Source organism: Camelus dromedarius, chromosome 17, assembly GCF_036321535.1.
Source record: "Camelus dromedarius isolate mCamDro1 chromosome 17, mCamDro1.pat, whole genome shotgun sequence".
Taxonomy (NCBI): Eukaryota; Metazoa; Chordata; class Mammalia; order Artiodactyla; family Camelidae; genus Camelus; species Camelus dromedarius.
In genome coordinates this window covers 4,860,041-4,877,235 of record NC_087452.1, presented here as the reverse complement: position 1 = coordinate 4,877,235, position 17,195 = coordinate 4,860,041, and the positions used below count along the sequence as shown (strand labels likewise).

Sequence of the window (17,195 nt, the reverse complement as noted above, 5' to 3'; positions counted from 1 at the left end):
CATGACTCCAACCTGGCACGTCAGGGACCAAGCACAGGCACACAGTCCACTGGCCGGGGGAGCCCCAAGCCCCGCCTTCTCCCTGGGCCTCAGCCCTGATTGGGCCCCTGTCCTGAGCAACCCTGCTTGGCCCGGCCCTCCTGTACGCATGTGTCTCTCTGGCTGAATCTGTTTGGAGCTATGTTCTGGGTGCCTCCTGTCCCCTTCCTCCTCTGGTCCCAGAGGCCTGGAAGTGCTCATCAGGGCTCACTGACTACCAGACCCCGGCCACTCATTGTTACCCAGAGGTTTGAGGAAGGTCCTGACCACCTGGACAGGCAAGAAATGAAGGACCCCCCACCCCGCACGCCTAGCGCTGCTCCAGTAAATGAGTAAGGGAACGAGTGAACAGACATGAGTGAATGAATGAATGGCTATGGTAGGACCCACCTGAACACACACCTTCACTGTTCCCCCAGGTGAACAGAGCCCTGGCTGGGAGTCTGCTGGGGAACCCAGCCGGGTGTCCTCACCTGGACCCCTCTGCTCTCGGTCCTTCCCAGTAGAGAACCGTACCTGTGAGGACCCCAGCAAGGACGTGTGGGGAGCAGCGCTGCTCAGAGGCCCAGAGAGGTCTGGGTATTTCCACTTTTACCTCAGAAAGTAAAAAGACATGCCAAAAGCAGTTCTCCAAAACTGTGGTATATTTTTAATGTTTACATTTAACAAATGAACACTTTTAACACACACGCAAATATAATTGTGCCATTTACAGGATAATTACAGTGTTTAAAAAGGAAACCCTTAGTCTGTGGCAGGCTGCAGGCCATGTGGTCCATAAATGGGACACTAGTTTGAAACTGAATGACAAACGGCTCCTCTGAAACGCGTCCGTCTGGCGGGGGGAGTGGAAGGAGGCCCTCTGGGTGTGTGTGGTCCAGTGCTCAGGCTTCTCGACCCCTTGGGATGAGCCCTGGTGATTGGAAGGTTCCCCTTCCCCCCCTTTGAGAGTGGTGGCCCTGGCCTCATGGTCCTCACACCTGCACGGGCCTGGGGGCCGCGGCGCCTCCTCTGGACGGGCCAGCGCCGCTGCAGGGTGGCGGCTGGGGGAGGACAGAGGGGCTCCGGCCAGGGACTGACCAGGGGGCCAGGCCCCCAGCCGCCTCTCCTAGGGGAGCCCAAAGCCCGAGCTGTGGGGCAAGAGCTGAGGCTCAGCCTTCTGAACGGGGTTGGAGGATAGAGAAGGGGACCCTGGGGGCTGGGACCGGCTGGCCTGGCCATTTAGTGCTCTGGTCACCTGTGTTCCCACGTGTGCCGCTGGCCCTGGGGCCGCTCACTGTGCGCCAGCCTAACAGAGTGTCGGTCCAGGAAGCAGGCTTCTGCCCTTCATTGTTTTTTAGAAGGAATTATGCTCAACAGTAAGGAAGTGGTAGATAAAGTGGAAAAAGCCTCTGCTCTCGCCCTTACTAGCTTGGTCTCCTTGACAGGTTACATAATTTCCTCTGCACTTGAGTGGCCTGCTTTGTAAAAGGAGACAGTCACACCAGGGTCCTCAAGCTGAGTGCAGGCAGGTGTTTGGCCAAGTAATATTCCACTGCAGGGACTAGACCACATTCTCCGTTCACCACTTGGTTTACATCGGGTTGTTTCCGCTTTGACTATTACGAATAGCGTTGCGAACACGCATGTGCGGGTTTTTATGGGGACGTGGGTTTTCACTTTTCTCGGGCATACACCCAGGAGGGGAATTTCTGGGCCATCTGGCGACTCTGTGTTGAACTTTTCGGTGATCTGCCAGACTCTCCTCCACCTTGGGCTGTGCCACTTTACCTTTCCAGGAGCAACGCATAAAGGTTCCAGTTTCTCCAAATCTTCACCCACACTTGTTACTGTCTTTTTGATTGAAGCATCCTAATGGGTGCAAAGTGTCATCTCCTGCTGGTTTTGATTTGAATTTTCCTGATGCTTAATGATGATCAAATATCTTTTCATGTGCTTTTCAGCCATTTATCTGTCTTTTTTTTAGAGAAGCATCAAGTCACCCCCTTACCCATTTTAAAACCTGTTTCTTCTCCTTTTGTTACTGAGCTGTCAATGGTCTGGATACAAGGGTCTCGACAGATACGCTGCAAATGTCTTCTCTTTCTCCGAGCTGTCGTTTCACTTTCTTAATAGTGGCCTTTGCACAGGAGTTTTTAAATTTTGATGAAGCCCCAAACTTTAATTTTGAAAAGCCCCCCCTTTTGCTTTGTTGCTGTGCTTTTCTTTTTCTTTCTCTTTTTCTTTTTCTAAACATGTAGGACATTTACTCGATTCTAACGTGAAAAGCTGTAGTGCGAGCAGCCTCCTCTCGAGCCACCCCAACAGGTGGCCATTCACACTCGTTTCTGCCTTATCATTCCTGTTTATTTTTGCAAAATTTAAAAAGAATGGGCCTCCTGGGTTGAGTTCTGCCGGGTGTTTCCAAGCTTTCTCCCGGGGGTCTTAGCACTGCTGCCCCGCCGGTGGCACAGGAGGGTGCCGCTTCCCCTCAGCACCTGTGTTGTCAGGCTCCGGGGGGTTGCCAGTCCGAGAGGTGAGAAAATGTTCTGTGTAGCCTTTTTTTAAAAATTATCTTTAAGGTACAGTTTACATACAGTAAAACACACCCATTTAAAGTGTGTGTTTTGGTGAGTGTGACAAATGTTCTACCTTTTGACACCACAGACTAAGCCCCTTCTAGACTTCACGTTCATGGTTGTTTGCAGCGCACAGCCCTCCGTGAGAGACTCCGGCTCCGCACGGCGGGGCCGAGACGCACCCACGGTGCCGGGTGCCTCCGTGGTCGGTTCCTTTGACGGCGAGTGCGGCCCACTGCACGGATGTCACTGTTTCTCTCTGCCTGTTGGTGGACATTGAGGCTGAGACTAGTGTGTGCCTGTTATGAATAAAACTGCCACGAACATCCTTGCAGCCTTCCGCAGACCCGTGACCGTGTCCCTTTGGGGTGCGTGGGTACAGCGCACGTGGACCGCAAGTCAGCAGCCGTCCTGGTGCGGTGGCGGCGCCGGCGACGTGCCCGCCAGCAGCTGCGGGCGGGCTCCGCCTGCCTGGTGTCTCCAGCCTTTTTCATTCTGGCCGTTCTAGAAGGTGGGGTGCGCTGTCTCTTTGTGGCTTGGATTTGCATTTCCCTGAAGACTAAGAATACTGAGCATCTTTTCAGGTTCTTTTTTATTTTTATTTAATTGAAGCTTAGTTGATGTACAGTGTTTCAGGTGTACAGCAAGGTGATTTACATAATATATATTCTTTTTCGGATTCTTTTCCATTATAGGTTATTACAAGGTACTGAGTATAGTTCCCTGTGCTGTACAGGAGGACCTCATTGTTTATCGGTTTTATGTGCTAGTGTGTTATCTGTCAATCCCAAGCTCCTAATTTATCCCTCCCCCACCCCCTTGCCCTCTTGGTAACCGTAAGTTTGTTTTCTATGTCTGTGGGTCTGTTTCTGTTTTGTAAATAAGTTCATTTGCATCGTTTTTTTAGATTCCACATGTAATGATATCATATGGTACTTGTCTTTCTCCGACTTTAGTGCAGTCTCGCTCCACCCGTGTTGCTGCAAATTTCAGGTTCTTACTAGCGCTGTATCTCCTCCTTTGTGGAGTGTCTGTTCAAATCTTTTGCTTTTTTTTTTTTTTTTTTTTTTTAGATCAGGTTATTTGTCTCATTACTCTTGAGCTGGAAGACTTCTCGGTTTATTCTGGACGGGTCCTCCTCCTGCGCAGTGTGTTTTCTCCTAGTCTGTGGTTTGCCTCTGCATTTTCACAGCGGTGTCTTTCAGAGACCATTTTGAATCTTGGGTCCTAAGAAATTTTAGCGTTTGTCTTATTCTGAGTAAGGCTGAACACCTTTTCTTAGGTAGAAGGGCTATTTGCTTAGCTTTTTCTGCCAACTGACCATGTCTTTGGCCGGTGGTGGTGTTTTTTAATCAGTTTATTGGTCTTTTTTATTTTTAAGAGCTCTTTGTTGGGGGGTGAGCCCTTGAGGGTGTGTTCTGCTCTCTTCCCCTGTGAGCCATCAGTCTTTCCAGCTTTGCTCATACTGGTTTTTTTCCATGAAAAATTGCTCATGTGTGTTCTTACATAATCCAGTGTATCTGTTTTTTATTTATAGATTTGGGGTCATAGGCTCTCTACTCCCATAAAGAAACTCACCCGTGTTTGCATCTACTATTTGAATGGTTTCATTTTTCACATTTAAACCTCTGCTCCATTTGGAGTTGATTCTGATACACAGTGAGGCATGGAATCAATTTTACTTTTTTGCAAATGACTCTCCAGTTGTCCCCAAATCATTTGTTTTAAAAAGCCCATATTTTTCTAATGATCTGAGATCACGTTCCCGAGACCTGTATTATTAAAACACTAAATTTCCATATGTATTTGGACGTTCTGTTCTGTCCCATTTCTGGACTCCTTTGGCTCCACCGGCCCGTCTGTCTGTGAAGGCGCTGGCACGACCCTTGGAGTCAGACTTTGACATGTTTAAACGCGTCGCAGGGGGACCTCCTCACTGCTTTCTTCACATACTCAAAAGTTCTCTTAGGTGTTCTCACTTATTTCTCTTTCCACATAAACTTTAAAACCAGCTTGTCTAGCTCTAGGAAAGATACTTTTTAAAAAAAAAATTGAAATTGTGTTAAATTTATATATTTACTTGGGAACAGCTGGCATCTTTACTGACACTGAATTGTCCTGTGCAGAAGCACAGGCTGCTTCCCCACTCACCCCAGTGTACTTGTCGTGTGATTCTCGTGAGGACTGGCGTGAAGGGTTTGGTTCATAAAGATGTACGTTTCATGTTAGTTTGATTCCCCAGTAATTTATCTTTTGCTCTTAGAACAGGTTCTCTCTCATGTTTTCTAACTGGAGAGTGCTTGTACACAGGAGGGCTATAATTTAGTGTTACTTTCGTACCTTACTGTCTCGATACTTTTCATTGTATTCAACTCAGCATTTATATTCTTGGGTCTTCTAGGTGTACTTGTGTGTCATCTGTAAAAAGATCATTTCTGTCTTCCTTAGGGTATGAACATTTTCAAAGCTTTGTGTTACGTATTGCCAAATCTCCTCTTTTAAAAAACATGGTACCAATTTATACTCCCCTTGGAAGTGTTTCAGCATACGCTTGCCAGCACTGAGTATTAACATTTTAAAAATATTTGCCAATTCCTTACAACCTTCATTCGTAAAGAAAACATCCCTAGGCCCCCTCTCTGCCAGGTGCCGTGCAGGGGGCTGAGGGCCCAGCAGGGAGCAGGCCAACCTCAGCTCCTGGGAGTCCACAGTCTAGAAGACGAGACTTAAGTTCTTTTTCTTCCCTTCAACTTTATTAAGGAATGGCTGACAGATACAAACTGTATATATTTAGGTTGTACATGTGATTTTTTAAAAAAGGTATACAATGTGGTGAGTTAATATACATACACATTGTGAAATGATGACCACAATCAAGTTAATTAACACATCCATCACCTCGTGTGCCTTTCATGTGTGTGTGTGTGTGTGTGTGGTGAGAACACAGGATCTACTCTCAGCAAATTTCAAGGATACCGTACTGTGAACTCTAGTCACTGTACTGCACACTAGCTCCTCACAACTGCTCCTTCTTACGACGGAAAGCCTGTACCCTTGGGCCATCTCTCCACCCACTCCAGCTCCTGGCTTCCACCCACCTCCTCTCCGGTTCTACGGATTGGCTTTTTTAGATTCTGCATGTTAAGTGAGATGATACAGTATTTGTTGAGGCGGAAGTTTCTGGAGGTCTGCGGCAGCCCAGGCAGCCTTCTTATTCATGAAACCCCTTCCTGCTGTGTGATCCCAGGCTCGCTGACACGCCTCTTGGAGCTGGTTTCCAGCTGCACTGCACAGGCTGCTGTGAGGCGTGAAGGAGGGAGCGTCCACACCGCACGTGGCAAAGGGAGGGCTCCGTGAAAGTGCTTATTGATGAGTGTGAGAGAATAAATGAACTGCGCCAGCGAGCCCTCTGGCGGCCCTCTGGCTCCGACCAGCAGAGCTGCAAGTGCATCAGGTGCAGCCTCGGTTGGAAAGGCAGCCCCTCCCCCCCCGCCCCGCACAGCGAATCCCACCCGAGGGGGCAGGCCCAGGGGTCTGTCTCAAGCCAGGTCCAGGATGAGCTGGGTGGGGGGCCAGCGCACAGGAGCGCAGGGCCCACCTGGCCACACTCGGGCTGCTGGGCCCCAGACCCGCCGTCCACACCGTCTCTGTTCCCGCGGGCATCTGGGCCTTTGCTCTGTGGTCTCATCCAGCCTGGCCAGTAGGGGGTATGTAGGAATTGGGGTGTGGGTGAGAGGCACAGCGGCCCCAGGCGGCTAGTCCTCAGGAGAGAGGAAATTTCCTTCTGTCTCTCTGCTGTCGATATTTACCTTGGCCAGGCCTCCCCGTCTCCCCGGGCCAGCCTCGTGTAAACATAGTGTTCCTTCCCTCGGCTCTGCTAGTGTTGAGGTGGCCTTTTGCAACCAATTCTAGGAATTTTTGAAAGTCTTTAGGCGTAAGTTCAAGGACCAGCCCCCTGGACGCCCAGGGTGCAAGGAGCCCCGGGGGGGCCTCTGCGCTGGCATTGGGCTTTCTCCCGGGGGGCGCGTGCCGCTGGTGGCCCGCTGGGCAGGGCCGCCTCCACTTCACAGCGATGCTGTGGGGGCGTGTTCACCCCCCCAGGTCAGACCCAGAAGTCGACTCCCCAAGGACACGCACTGGGGGACAGACGCGGGATCTGGAGGTTTCCCCCAGCCTGGCCTCGGCCCCCGTGGGGCTGGTGGTGCAAGGGCTCACTCTGTGGGGCGGCGAGGTCAGCGCCACCGCAACTGGGGCGGGGCCGGCCGCGGCACCCTGGAGGTGAGGCGACGTCCACCCGCCCTTCCAAGTCCCCGCTCGGCCCCCGGCTGGCTCACTCACCAGTGAGGCCTTGTGACTCCACGTCTCTGAGACTTGGTTTCCTCAGACAAGAAACGCGGTGTCGGCCCCGAGTGACGGGGGAGCACAGCCTGCCTCTGCGGTGGGAGCTGAGCTCCGCAGGCCACACTGAACGTCTCCCCTTCTCCACGCAGATCTGGGACATGAGCGACGATGAGACGGTCTGACAGGCCCCGCGAGGCCCACCCCTCCCCGGCTGCCCGCGCAGGGGCTCGGCGTCGCCGGCGCAGGACGGCCGCCCCAGGACCGGTGATTTGGGCCCCGCACCTCTCCAACCGTCGGTCCCCTCCGCTCCACACCCCGAGGCCCAGGCCCCCCTCCGCTGCCTGGGAGCTCCTGGTGTTCCCCATTTCTTACAACTCACCATCTCACCAGCTCTGAGCTAAATAATAACCTTGGCTTTGGCTTTGCCATTGATATGGGACTTGGTTCCCTCCACGAGCCGTTCTTTTTTCCTGTTGTCACAAGTGTCTGGTCATCAAGGTCTCAGGCGCCTTCTGGCCTTGACCCCCATGGGGTGGCAGGCCAGGGAGAAGCCCGCCCCACACAGACCAGATGAAAAGTGAGAAACCAGCTCCTTCCGGCAGCCATTGTGGGGGCAACACAGCAAACCCCACAGGGGACCCCGGGCCCTGTGAGCGCCGGGGTCCTTATCAGTGGTCGTCAGCTTCGTTGCTGGAGGAGGCGGCAGGAGAGCTGAGCTGCCCCTGGGGCCTCTGTGCTGGCCTTGGGCTCCTCCACCCCCCAGCCTGTCCTCAGCTGCGGGCACTGCTCAGGGAGGAATGAAGTTTCTGGCTGATCTGGGGTGGTGGAAGGGCCCAGGGACAGGTCTTAAGGCCAGATCCTCAAAGCTGCCTGGGTGGAGCCCCTCCTGCTTCTGTGGACACCCAAGGCCCAGAGGAGGTCTCAGGCCTCACACCAGGGCCTGACCCCCGTAGGGGAGCTGCTGCTCCCATCCCAGGGCCCCCCCATTGGTGGCTTGGCAGCCCCGACTTCACGTGGGGTGGAGTCCATAGGTGTCTGCCCCGGGCTGCGGTCAGGTGTCCGTCAGGGGCGGTGAGAGGGGTCAGATGGCTCTGCCGTGGGCCCCTCAGGCTGGTCGTCCCCTCGTCCCAGGCATGCACGTCTGTGACACCCACAGAACTTGCACAAAAAACCCAGGAGAGGGAGGCGCCCTTTCCACACTTGTATTTCATTTCTGTGGTGTCCATGTTTTCTCTTGCGCCTGGAACCAAAGTCAAAATTGAGGCTGACTTGTACAAGAGTAGGTTTTCTGTAGGTTAGGTTTTAAATGATGCTTCTCGTGGAGTTAAAATTACAGTTTTCCAGCCTGTGTGGGGCTTAAATCGGGCGCCACTGCACACAGGCGCAGGGCTGCTGAGCCCGGCCCGCCCAGCCTGGCTCCGCCACCCCAGGACCCAAGGATCTCACATACAGTCTGTGGTTTAAGAGCACTTTATTATTGTTCTTAAGGCTACTTTTAAGTACAAAAAAAAGATGGCCTGCCAAACCTTTTTTTTTCTTCTTCTTCCAGGAAAAACAGGCCACAGAGAATGGTATATTACAGATTTACAAACACGGAGAGAATGGTCAAAACGCACTGCGTACGGCGCGGCTCTGTGAAGAACCTCACTGAGCCCCCCTTCCCCCACCGAGGCCAGGGAGTGTCCCTTCCCGGCCACCATCCGCCCCAGGCCCCCTCCAGGGGGCTGCCTATCCCAGATAGGTCAGCGCACCGGGGCCTGGCCCTCCGCGCCACCGTCCCTTCCCAAAGCGACGGCCTCAGTGGCGGACGGTGGGCCCGGAGGGGCCGTTCTGCACAGAGCCGCCCGCAGCGGGTTGTTTTCCTGTGGCGACTCTCAGTAGCCTGTAGCAATAACAAACTAGTGGCTATTAAGGCAGATGCAGTGATCTCATAGAATAACTGTGTTCCTGCACTTTTACAGACACTTCTACGACCAAAAAAAAAAGATCAACTTTTTTTTCCAAACAAAAAAAATATGAATGATTACAATAGGACAATAGGAAAGGGAAAAATTAAATAGCTACATATCATTAACAAATTAATTGTTCTTCAAAAAATACCTACAAATTTCTCTGTACATTCTTTACGCACAGCGTAATGATGGTCTTAAAGTTACCTATATAAAAAAAGTGTTTTCAACGATTTTTTTCCTACAGAAAATATAGGGGCCTGAATGCAAAAGCCTGGAAGCCCAGTTAAGAGGGGGGGAGACGTGGGGGGAGGCAGAGGAGGGCTCGTCTCCCGCCTTTCCGAAGACCTGCAGCCACCCTGTGGCCACAGGAGCCAGTCCTCCCACCTCTTCACCCAGTGCCAGCTTTCAGAATTAACCAGCTCACCTGTATTTTCCTCACACTGAAAGCCAGCCTCGAGGGCTCCCCTGGGAGAGGGGGTCGTGCCTGCATCACCTGGCCAGGTGAGGGCTCAAGCCCGCGGGTGGGCGGGGCTGGCAGGGAGCGCAGGGGACAGGCGGGGGCACGGAAACGTTTACCAGCAAGAGGAGCAGCTGTTGAGCATCCACAGCTGGGTCTGTCATGCTTTCTTCTTCACCTAACTTCTAGTTAGTAGCTATTTCTAGAGCAAACGTGTAATAAACGCAGTAATAACTGTATAAAGTCAGAGGAATGTATACTGCCTTGGCCCCAGCGTATGAGGAAGCATACAAAATACCGTATCACAGATTGTCAGGAATCTGCTCTTCAGCCAAGAGGTTAAAGGGAGTAGTTTCTGCATCGAGGGTAGGTGGGAGACACAAACCCCAGCTCCCCTGGGAGCGAGTAAGCAGACAGGGATGCAAAAAAATAAATGGTGTCGGCCTGCAGCTGAAACTCCAGCATCCGACACTGAGGCTGACCAGCCGCTCACCTGCCCGTCTCCAGGGCCGGCCGGGGCCGAGCGGCCCCGCACTGCTTGGGAGGAACGTGAGTATCAAATACACATCTTTGAGCACAACTGTACCAGCAGTGAGTATGCCTAGGGCTGTAACTGATGAAAGTAAACTAACTCTGAAAGGAAGCTAGTAAGGATTAAGGTTTTTGTTTACTGACTATACAATTAATAGAAACCAGCTATTTTTATCCATTAAAACACGCATCACGTTTAAAGCGCTGCGGAACCGCCAGCCTCCACTCTCGTCTGACAAGCTGCAGTGTTCAGAGAAGGTAAAATGCCCGTGGCTGGCAGTCTGCAGTCCAGTTGCAAGCACCTGAAACCTAGACAGAGAAAGGCCTACAACCTGCGTGAGACTTCCCCTTCCAGAGCGGTCCTAAGTTCAACAAAAGCAAACACACACACAAACGGTCAGAAATGTCATCCTTAAACCCTTTGTTTTTCAGCAGTTTGCTCTCAGAGTGCTAGCATCTCACAGAGTTGCCAGGCAGGCAACTTCTGTCCTCCCATAGTGCAAATCAGACACGACAGCTCCGTTCTCTTCAAGTAGACGCACACACACGAGCGCACACACGCGGGCTGGACGCTGAGCCGCGCACCGGGTCTCAAGAAGCAAATGGAAAAGCACAGGGCGTCGGGGTCACCGGAGGCCCGGGCCCCTGTCGGCGCAGCAGCCCTGCGTCAGAGGTCTCTTTGGTAACTGAGGCAGGAGGTCAGGTGCTGCGTCGGACAGAGGCTGCGCTCAGTCCTCTGGTCACGGTCCAGGGCCCGTGTACGGACACCCGACCCGGCAAGTACAAAACACAACAGAAATCCCCACGACATGGTTTTTGCGAAGAAACCATCCCTCCCTTCCCCCCACCCCCAATTTTTTTGTTGTTTTTCCATTTTTTTAAGCACTGACTGTTCGAAGCGCAGGCAAACCATGCAGATGGACGTCGTGTCGGCGGGCGGCGCTCCCTTCAGGAGACCACGGAGGGGGAGTGGCTGTGGCTGACCATGTGGGCCGAGGGGCTGGCGGGCTGGCCCCGGCGGGAGGCCGACTCGGGGCTGCTTGATGCGCCGTCCTTGGCCGCCTTGATCTGAAGCCACGTGTCGCCCAGGGCTTTGGCAAAGTGGTCGTCCACGGAGCCTGTGATGGACACCGAGTTGGGCGCCGGCTCGGGCTCCTTGTAGTTCTTGCCCAGGCTCCTGCGGAAGTGCTCCTCCACCACGGGGTCGCAGGTGGCTGCGGCTGTGGGGAGCGGGACCGCGGTCAGGGCTGGGACCTGGGGACACAGGCCTGCCTCCACCCAGACCGGCTGGGCACAGACTGTGTGGCAGTAAGTAGCGGCAGACCCTACTGCGCCCCGACCCGAGCGAGAGCCTGGAGGTCAGGGCTAACATGCTGCTGCCCCATCAACCCCAGCCAAGCAGACACTAGCTGTTCCGACAACCCAGGGGACACAGAAGGAGCTCTGATGCCCTTGACAGGCCAGGACCCCGTGAATGACTTACAGCTTGGGGCCCTCCGGTAGCTGGCCGGGCCGGCCACGCAGCCGCTGTGCGCGATGGGGCAGTGGGACAGGTTGCAGTTGCGGGCACTGGCAGAGGCGCACGTGATCACCGAGGGCCGGTTCTGGGGAGAGGAGGGGCTGGCATCAGCTCAGGCTTGACGGGGCAGACAAGGAGCGGCTGCTGCTTCACCCCAACTGGTGACTCCAGTCATATTCTTGCCGAGCTGGAGGTGGGACAGCCCCCTCGGTGCCCCCCAACCCAGAAAACCAAGTGCCACTGGCCATCTCGGCATCAGATCCCACGCAGGGCCCCCTGGCACCCCCAATGCTCTGCTGAAGCCTGTCCTGGAGCCCTTCCGACCGGAGGCTGATCAAGTCAAGCCCGCCTGCCACATCCTACTTCAGAGTAGGGGTCAAACTGCTCAACTACCCGAATCCACAGTGGACACCCTCAAGGGTGTGCGCTCAGCCCACTCCCAAGCGGTCTTTTCTCTGAGCAGTGACCCTTGGTCATGGCTGTTTGAATCAGTGACGGGAAGAGGCTCGGCTGCTGGGACCTGAAATGAGACCATCCCTGGGAGTCAGGAGGGCAGCCATGTAGATGGCAGAGGGTTACAGAAGGGACCACTGCTCCTACCATTATGGTCCCCAGGGCTCCTGGTCCCTGCCCTTCTCAGAGTGTACCCCAGGGCTTCACTGAGCCATCCCAGGCTCTTGCAACATACTCTCCACCTTTGCTTAAGCCAAGCCAGCTCGAGTCTGTTTCTGTTACGACCACGCACGTCACGATGGAGACGGAAATGCAGAAATCTGTCCAAGTGCCTGAATTACACACGTCACCCTCAACCAGTCCACCTGCCCACCACGCTCTCGCTCCTTCCCCCAGACCACCTCGCTGTCTGCCTGGCAGACTCCACTCGGCCTTTAACACCCTGTTCAAAGACTGTCTCTGTGAAGCCTTTTATGACGTCACTACCCCCAACACGTTCATCAGGTAGACTGTCCTTCCAGGTGCCTCCAGTTTCCTCCACTGGACCACGCGCACTTCAGAGCAAGGGCTGGGGGTGTCCGAATTCCCAGACCCGGGTGCAGTCCGCTGGCCAGAAAACACCTGGGAACCAACTGAGCTCCCTCAGGTTCCAGCCAGGAAAGGCACTTCCCAGTGAGACGGGACGGAGGAGTGTGTGCACCAGGTTCCTCCATCCATGAGATGCGGCCCTGGCCATCAGTGACCCTGTCCTGGGCCAGGCTGAAAATCTGACTCAGGCTGCGGGTCAGCTACTGTGGCCAACTCAGGAAGAGATTGAGGCTGATCTCAGGAGCTGTGAGATGGCCAAGCCAGGCTGGCCGCGTGGGTCGAGATGCAGAGACTGGGACAGGCACAAAGCCAGCGGAGGAAGGAGGGTCCTCCTGTCCAGCTCCCCAGGGCAAGGGCCCACCCTTCCTTCCTGAGCCTGGCTGTACCCAAGACCTGGCTCTGGGAGACGCCCTGGGGTCCTCCCAATATAACTTCCTTCCTTTTGTGCTTAAACCAGCTCAGGCTGGCTTCTGTTCCTTGCAACCAGAGTCGGAGAGTAGGGACATGTTTTGGGGGAGGGGCTGTGGATGGGGGAGAAATGCAGGTTGCATAGAAAGGATTTGAGATGCTTAGACCAAGGCATACGGTCGACGTCCAGCCTTCTGGCAGCGCTGCGAAAGGCAGGAAAGGCCCCTCCAGGAGAGAATGTGGCGCCTCCTAGTGGGGGACCTGCAGGGCAGGACCACAGGGCAGCATGGGACCTGGCGAAGACTCCAGCAGCTGCCCGGGCACTAGATCACCCCTAGGCACTCCTGACCTGAAGCGAACACCCCGGGCGGGCAGAGTGGAAGTGCCTGGGGCATCCTCTCCTCCCCACAGCCCAGGCTGCGGGCTCGGCTCAGTTCTCTGGGGACCCGACGCTAGCTGAGTGCCAGCCTGGCTTCAGCGCCACATGCCCCACAGGGAACAGGCCTCACACCCTTACTTTCAGGACAGGGAAGGTGAAGGCCACACAAGTAACCTGCTGGAGGTTGAGAATTTGTTGGCACACGCTGTTCACCCCTCACCCCACCGCACGTGGCTGCACGTGGAGCCGAGGCCCTGGGGAAGGAAGGAGCTCCCATCTGGGGACAATCCTGAGGTTCACCGTCCCTCGGGCTTTAACTGTTTAATCTCATCCTGTCTCTCCTCATATGCTGCTGCCCCCGAGGCCACCCTCTTGGTATCTCTACCTTTCTTAAGAACAGCTCTACCCTCAGAGCCGCCACCACAAAAACCCTGAAATGAGGTGACACTTCCCGCAAACTCCCCAGACATGCTTCTCTGGGAGCTTTCCTGTCCCAGTTCCCAGAAGGCTGAGTCCCATCCCCCCCCTCTCCCCCACCGGCCGCTCCCCACCATCCTTCCCCGGCTCAGGGCTTCAGGGCTCCAGGGCTCCCCTCACAGCCACACAGACAGCAGGGGGCTGGCAGGTGACACAGAGCTCCCGAAACGGGCTGGAGGGCTGGGCTGTGCCGCTCCTGGCAGGGCTCGGACCCCGGGTGGGCGGAAGCTCAGGTTCTAGCGGACGGTCCAGGCCCCCAGGCCGACCCGGAGGAGCTTGGTGAACGGTCGCTATGTGAATGGGACACGCGGACCAGCAGCCAGCTGGGGAGGGCGGGCTGGGAGCCTAGTGGAAGCTGAGCTCAGCACGGCCGCCTCGGGGAAGCAGGGTGGCCCAGGCGTGCTACTGGCTTGTTCCAGGGCCACCGGCTTTGTTCCCTCTGTCCGGCCAGGAAGCCCATGAGAACACAGGTGGGAAGTCGAGGCGCCCGCTCCTAGGAGAGCCGCTCGGCCGCAGACGTCCGATGCCGGGGGTGGCTGCCACAGCAGGCAGCCAGGCGCATCTGAGGGTCGGGTGGGAGGCCCTGGCTGGAAGAGCTGGGCAACTCGGTCCAGAGCTACACTTCCCAAAAATCAGCCATGACCAGACCATCCAGAAGATCCTCAGAAGCCTCGCAAAGTGACAGAAACCCAAGATCCAAGGAAACATCAAAGTTTCAGAGAAGCTGAAGGGAGAGCAGGGCCCACCGAGGGCCCACCCTGCTCGGGCAGAGACCCCTGGAGGCTCCTGGCACCTCTCCCTGCGGGTCGCCATGGGCAGGGGCTAAGTTCCCCCCCGGAATTCCACCCCCACCTCCTCCCAGAGCACATCAGCCCAGCAGTGGCCACAGCCAAGGGCTGAACTCCCTGGATCCTAGAAATAAATTCATGTTTAAACCACCTCTGCTCTGCCCTCTGCCACCCAACAGTGCAGTCATCTCACACCTGCATCTCCGGGACCAGACCGTGCGCTCTCTCCAAGCTGCAGCTCACCTGTCTCTGCACCTCCAGGCTTCCCGGTGCCGGGGCACAGGCATTGCTAGTAAACGTTCACTAAGTGGATGGTGGTGATGTCGCCCCCTCGGTCCTTGGTTCTCATCAGAATAAGTGTATTAAATGATACATTAATATTTGAGTTATTTTATAGTCTGACTCCTCCAGACTCATCTTGCTTGACCAACTTCTAACACATTCCCTACACAAAGCAGGTGTCCACGCAGTTTTGTTAAACGAACGAGTGAAACAAATGGGGTCGTGAAGCTGGGCTCCCAGTTGGAGGTGCAGCTGCGCATCAGCCTTACTGGGGGCCACAGGCACCAGCACACCCTCGCCCAACACCCAGGGCCTCCCACAAGCCCAGATCCCAGCCTGGGTCAGAAACAGGCGCAGGCAGTGGACGAGGGGGCAGTGGGACGTGGCTTCTGCTGCACCAGCACCTGCTCGCTTGCTGCCCCCCCGTCCAGCAGTCTCAGGGGAACACTGATGGAGGGCCTGTCAGGTCGCGGCCCCAGAGGTTCCGGGAAAGCCGTGCGTTCATTTGGCAATTTCCCAACCTCAGCACTAATGCCTCCTTCTGTTAGCTGGTCCCCCAGGAGCCCCCGAGGTCTTTTTTTTTTCTACCAAGTAATCTGTGTTCATTAAGTAATAACTTAATTTCCTTATTTTCCTTTAAAAAATCCTTGTCTGCCAGGCACAGGTTTCTGACCTGTATCAGCCAATAGCCACTGTGACCAGTGGCTTTACAGGACTCCAGCCCAAAGCAAAGCAACCTGACAGTCAGCTCCATCTGGGTGGCCTTGTGACGGGTCACAAGGACTCCGGTCAGGATATTGCACTGATCATAATAGAAACAGAGCTGCCAGGAAGATGGCTGGAAACACCCACTATCCAGACCAACCCTGCCTCGTGCAAAAGAATCTACGCTCCAGAGACATTAAGTCCTGAAGCACGAGGCCCAGGCACTCCCAGGTCGGAATAAAGACACAAGGCAGCCTGGGGTAAGAGGATCCCCCCGTTCCACATGCAAACCCAAGGCTGAGGATGGGGTGCCCCCCACCTCTCACCACCCTCCTCGCCTCTGCCCGGCACTTCCAGCCCTCAGTCCCCGGCCACAAGCGTACCTGCTGCCGCTCCACGGGGGTCAGGGTGGGCGAGAGGCCGGCCGGCCTGCTGGCGTCCAGGCTGTTCTTGGTCAGTGCGAGGGGCTGCTCCAGGCTGAGGCTGGGGACGGACGAGTACAGGTGGCCGCCGTGCAGGCTCATGGTCGGGGCCACGGCTCGCTCGATGGGGCTGCGGCTCCGCTCCCGGGGGTCTTTCCGGCAGTCGCCGTTGGTCGTCTTGTTCCTGAAACAAAGGAAGGTGCTCAGATGGGAACGTCCCCCAGCCTCTAGGTGGCAAAGGGGAGAGCGACCACATGCCCGGCACTCGCACTGATGATTTAGTTCACTCCTCACCTCGCTGTGGGTAAATACGACCCCATCATCACCCCCATCTTCTGAGGCTCGGGTCCAACAGCTTGTGGGCAGTGGAGGAGCCAGGATGCTGACCCAGATCAATGTGACTCCAGAGCCCCTCAGTGCTGGAGCAGCACCTTCCCAGAGTCTGGGGCCAGCGGCATCGGGCATCCGGACCAAGACGCCCCTCTGCTTGGCAGGCTATCTGAGCACATCTCCCACAAACTCCACGCGCTTGGAGCCCAGAGAGCCCACCTGCGTGCTCAAGGGAGCTCCGCAGGACAGGGGTCTGCTGTTCAGAAGGATGAAGGTGGTCATGATGCCAAAGCAACCAGATGCCTCCTGTGTGCCAGGTCCACTGGCCTTAGCTCACTCAGTCTTCCCAGCAGCACCGAAAAGAGGGCACCATAACCACTCCCTCCCCAGGAGAGGGGACTCAGCAGTCTCGTCACTGGCCAAGGCCAGCAGCCCAAAAACCATGGCCCTGGCTCACGGTGGAGCACTCAGGGTGGTCCGGACAGCGGAGGGACGGGATGTGGCCCCGCCATCCACACACACCCACGGGAGGGCTCTGCCTAAATCCATCCCCCGGCACTCAGGTGGCCGGCGCCATGTGGGACCTGGGCGAGATGGTAACACTGGCCCTGCCCACTGTCTAACTGACTTCATGTACAGGCAGCATCGCCCGTCCCACCTCTCAGAGAATGACAGCGCGGGAGCGGTGGCCCAGCGGCGGGGGCCCAGGCCCCGCGCCCTCCCCCTTCACGCCAGGGGTTCTCTGTGCCGCAGGTCTTGGCCCCTTAAATCCACCACATTCTCTGCTGCCAGGGCAATCTTTATTTCATAAGAACTGAGCAAGAATTTTAACTCAAAATGTAGTAGCTAGTGACTTCTGTGACTTTCCTCTAAGAAATGTACGTTATTCTCAGAGTGCACAAGTGGGCATCCCATTTCCCAGCAGAGAAGCTGGGCTCACGGGCTAAGAAACCAGAGGAGGAAGCA

The 17,195-nt window shown here is 55.5% G+C and overlaps 2 protein-coding genes across 15 annotated transcripts in view; one reads left to right on the top strand and one right to left on the bottom strand.

Moving 5' to 3' along the window:
* ATG7 (autophagy related 7) overlaps positions 1-17,195 on the top strand; it is a 307,951-nt gene that overhangs the window by 289,022 nt on the left and 1,734 nt on the right. For 10 of the 11 annotated variants that reach the window (XM_064496252.1, XM_031470894.2, XM_010984928.3 and 7 more), the window contains one exon: positions 7,088-7,366. The exons of the other annotated variant lie outside the window; for it this stretch is intronic. In XM_064496252.1, the coding sequence (XP_064352322.1) occupies positions 7,088-7,120 (33 nt within the window). In that variant the 3' untranslated portion in view covers positions 7,121-7,366. Of the gene's footprint in view, positions 1-7,087; positions 7,367-17,195 lie in introns of those variants that run through there. 11 annotated transcript variants of the gene reach the window in all.
* Positions 8,393-17,195, bottom strand: part of VGLL4 (vestigial like family member 4) — a 142,344-nt gene continuing 133,541 nt past the window's right edge. For all 4 annotated transcript variants that reach the window (XM_064496256.1, XM_064496257.1, XM_064496255.1 and 1 more), the window contains 3 exons: positions 15,861-16,083; positions 11,362-11,482; positions 8,393-11,098 (listed from right to left, as the gene is read on the bottom strand). In XM_064496256.1, the coding sequence (XP_064352326.1) occupies positions 10,827-11,098; positions 11,362-11,482; positions 15,861-16,083 (616 nt within the window). In that variant the 3' untranslated portion in view covers positions 8,393-10,826. The remainder of the gene's footprint in view (positions 11,099-11,361; positions 11,483-15,860; positions 16,084-17,195) is intronic.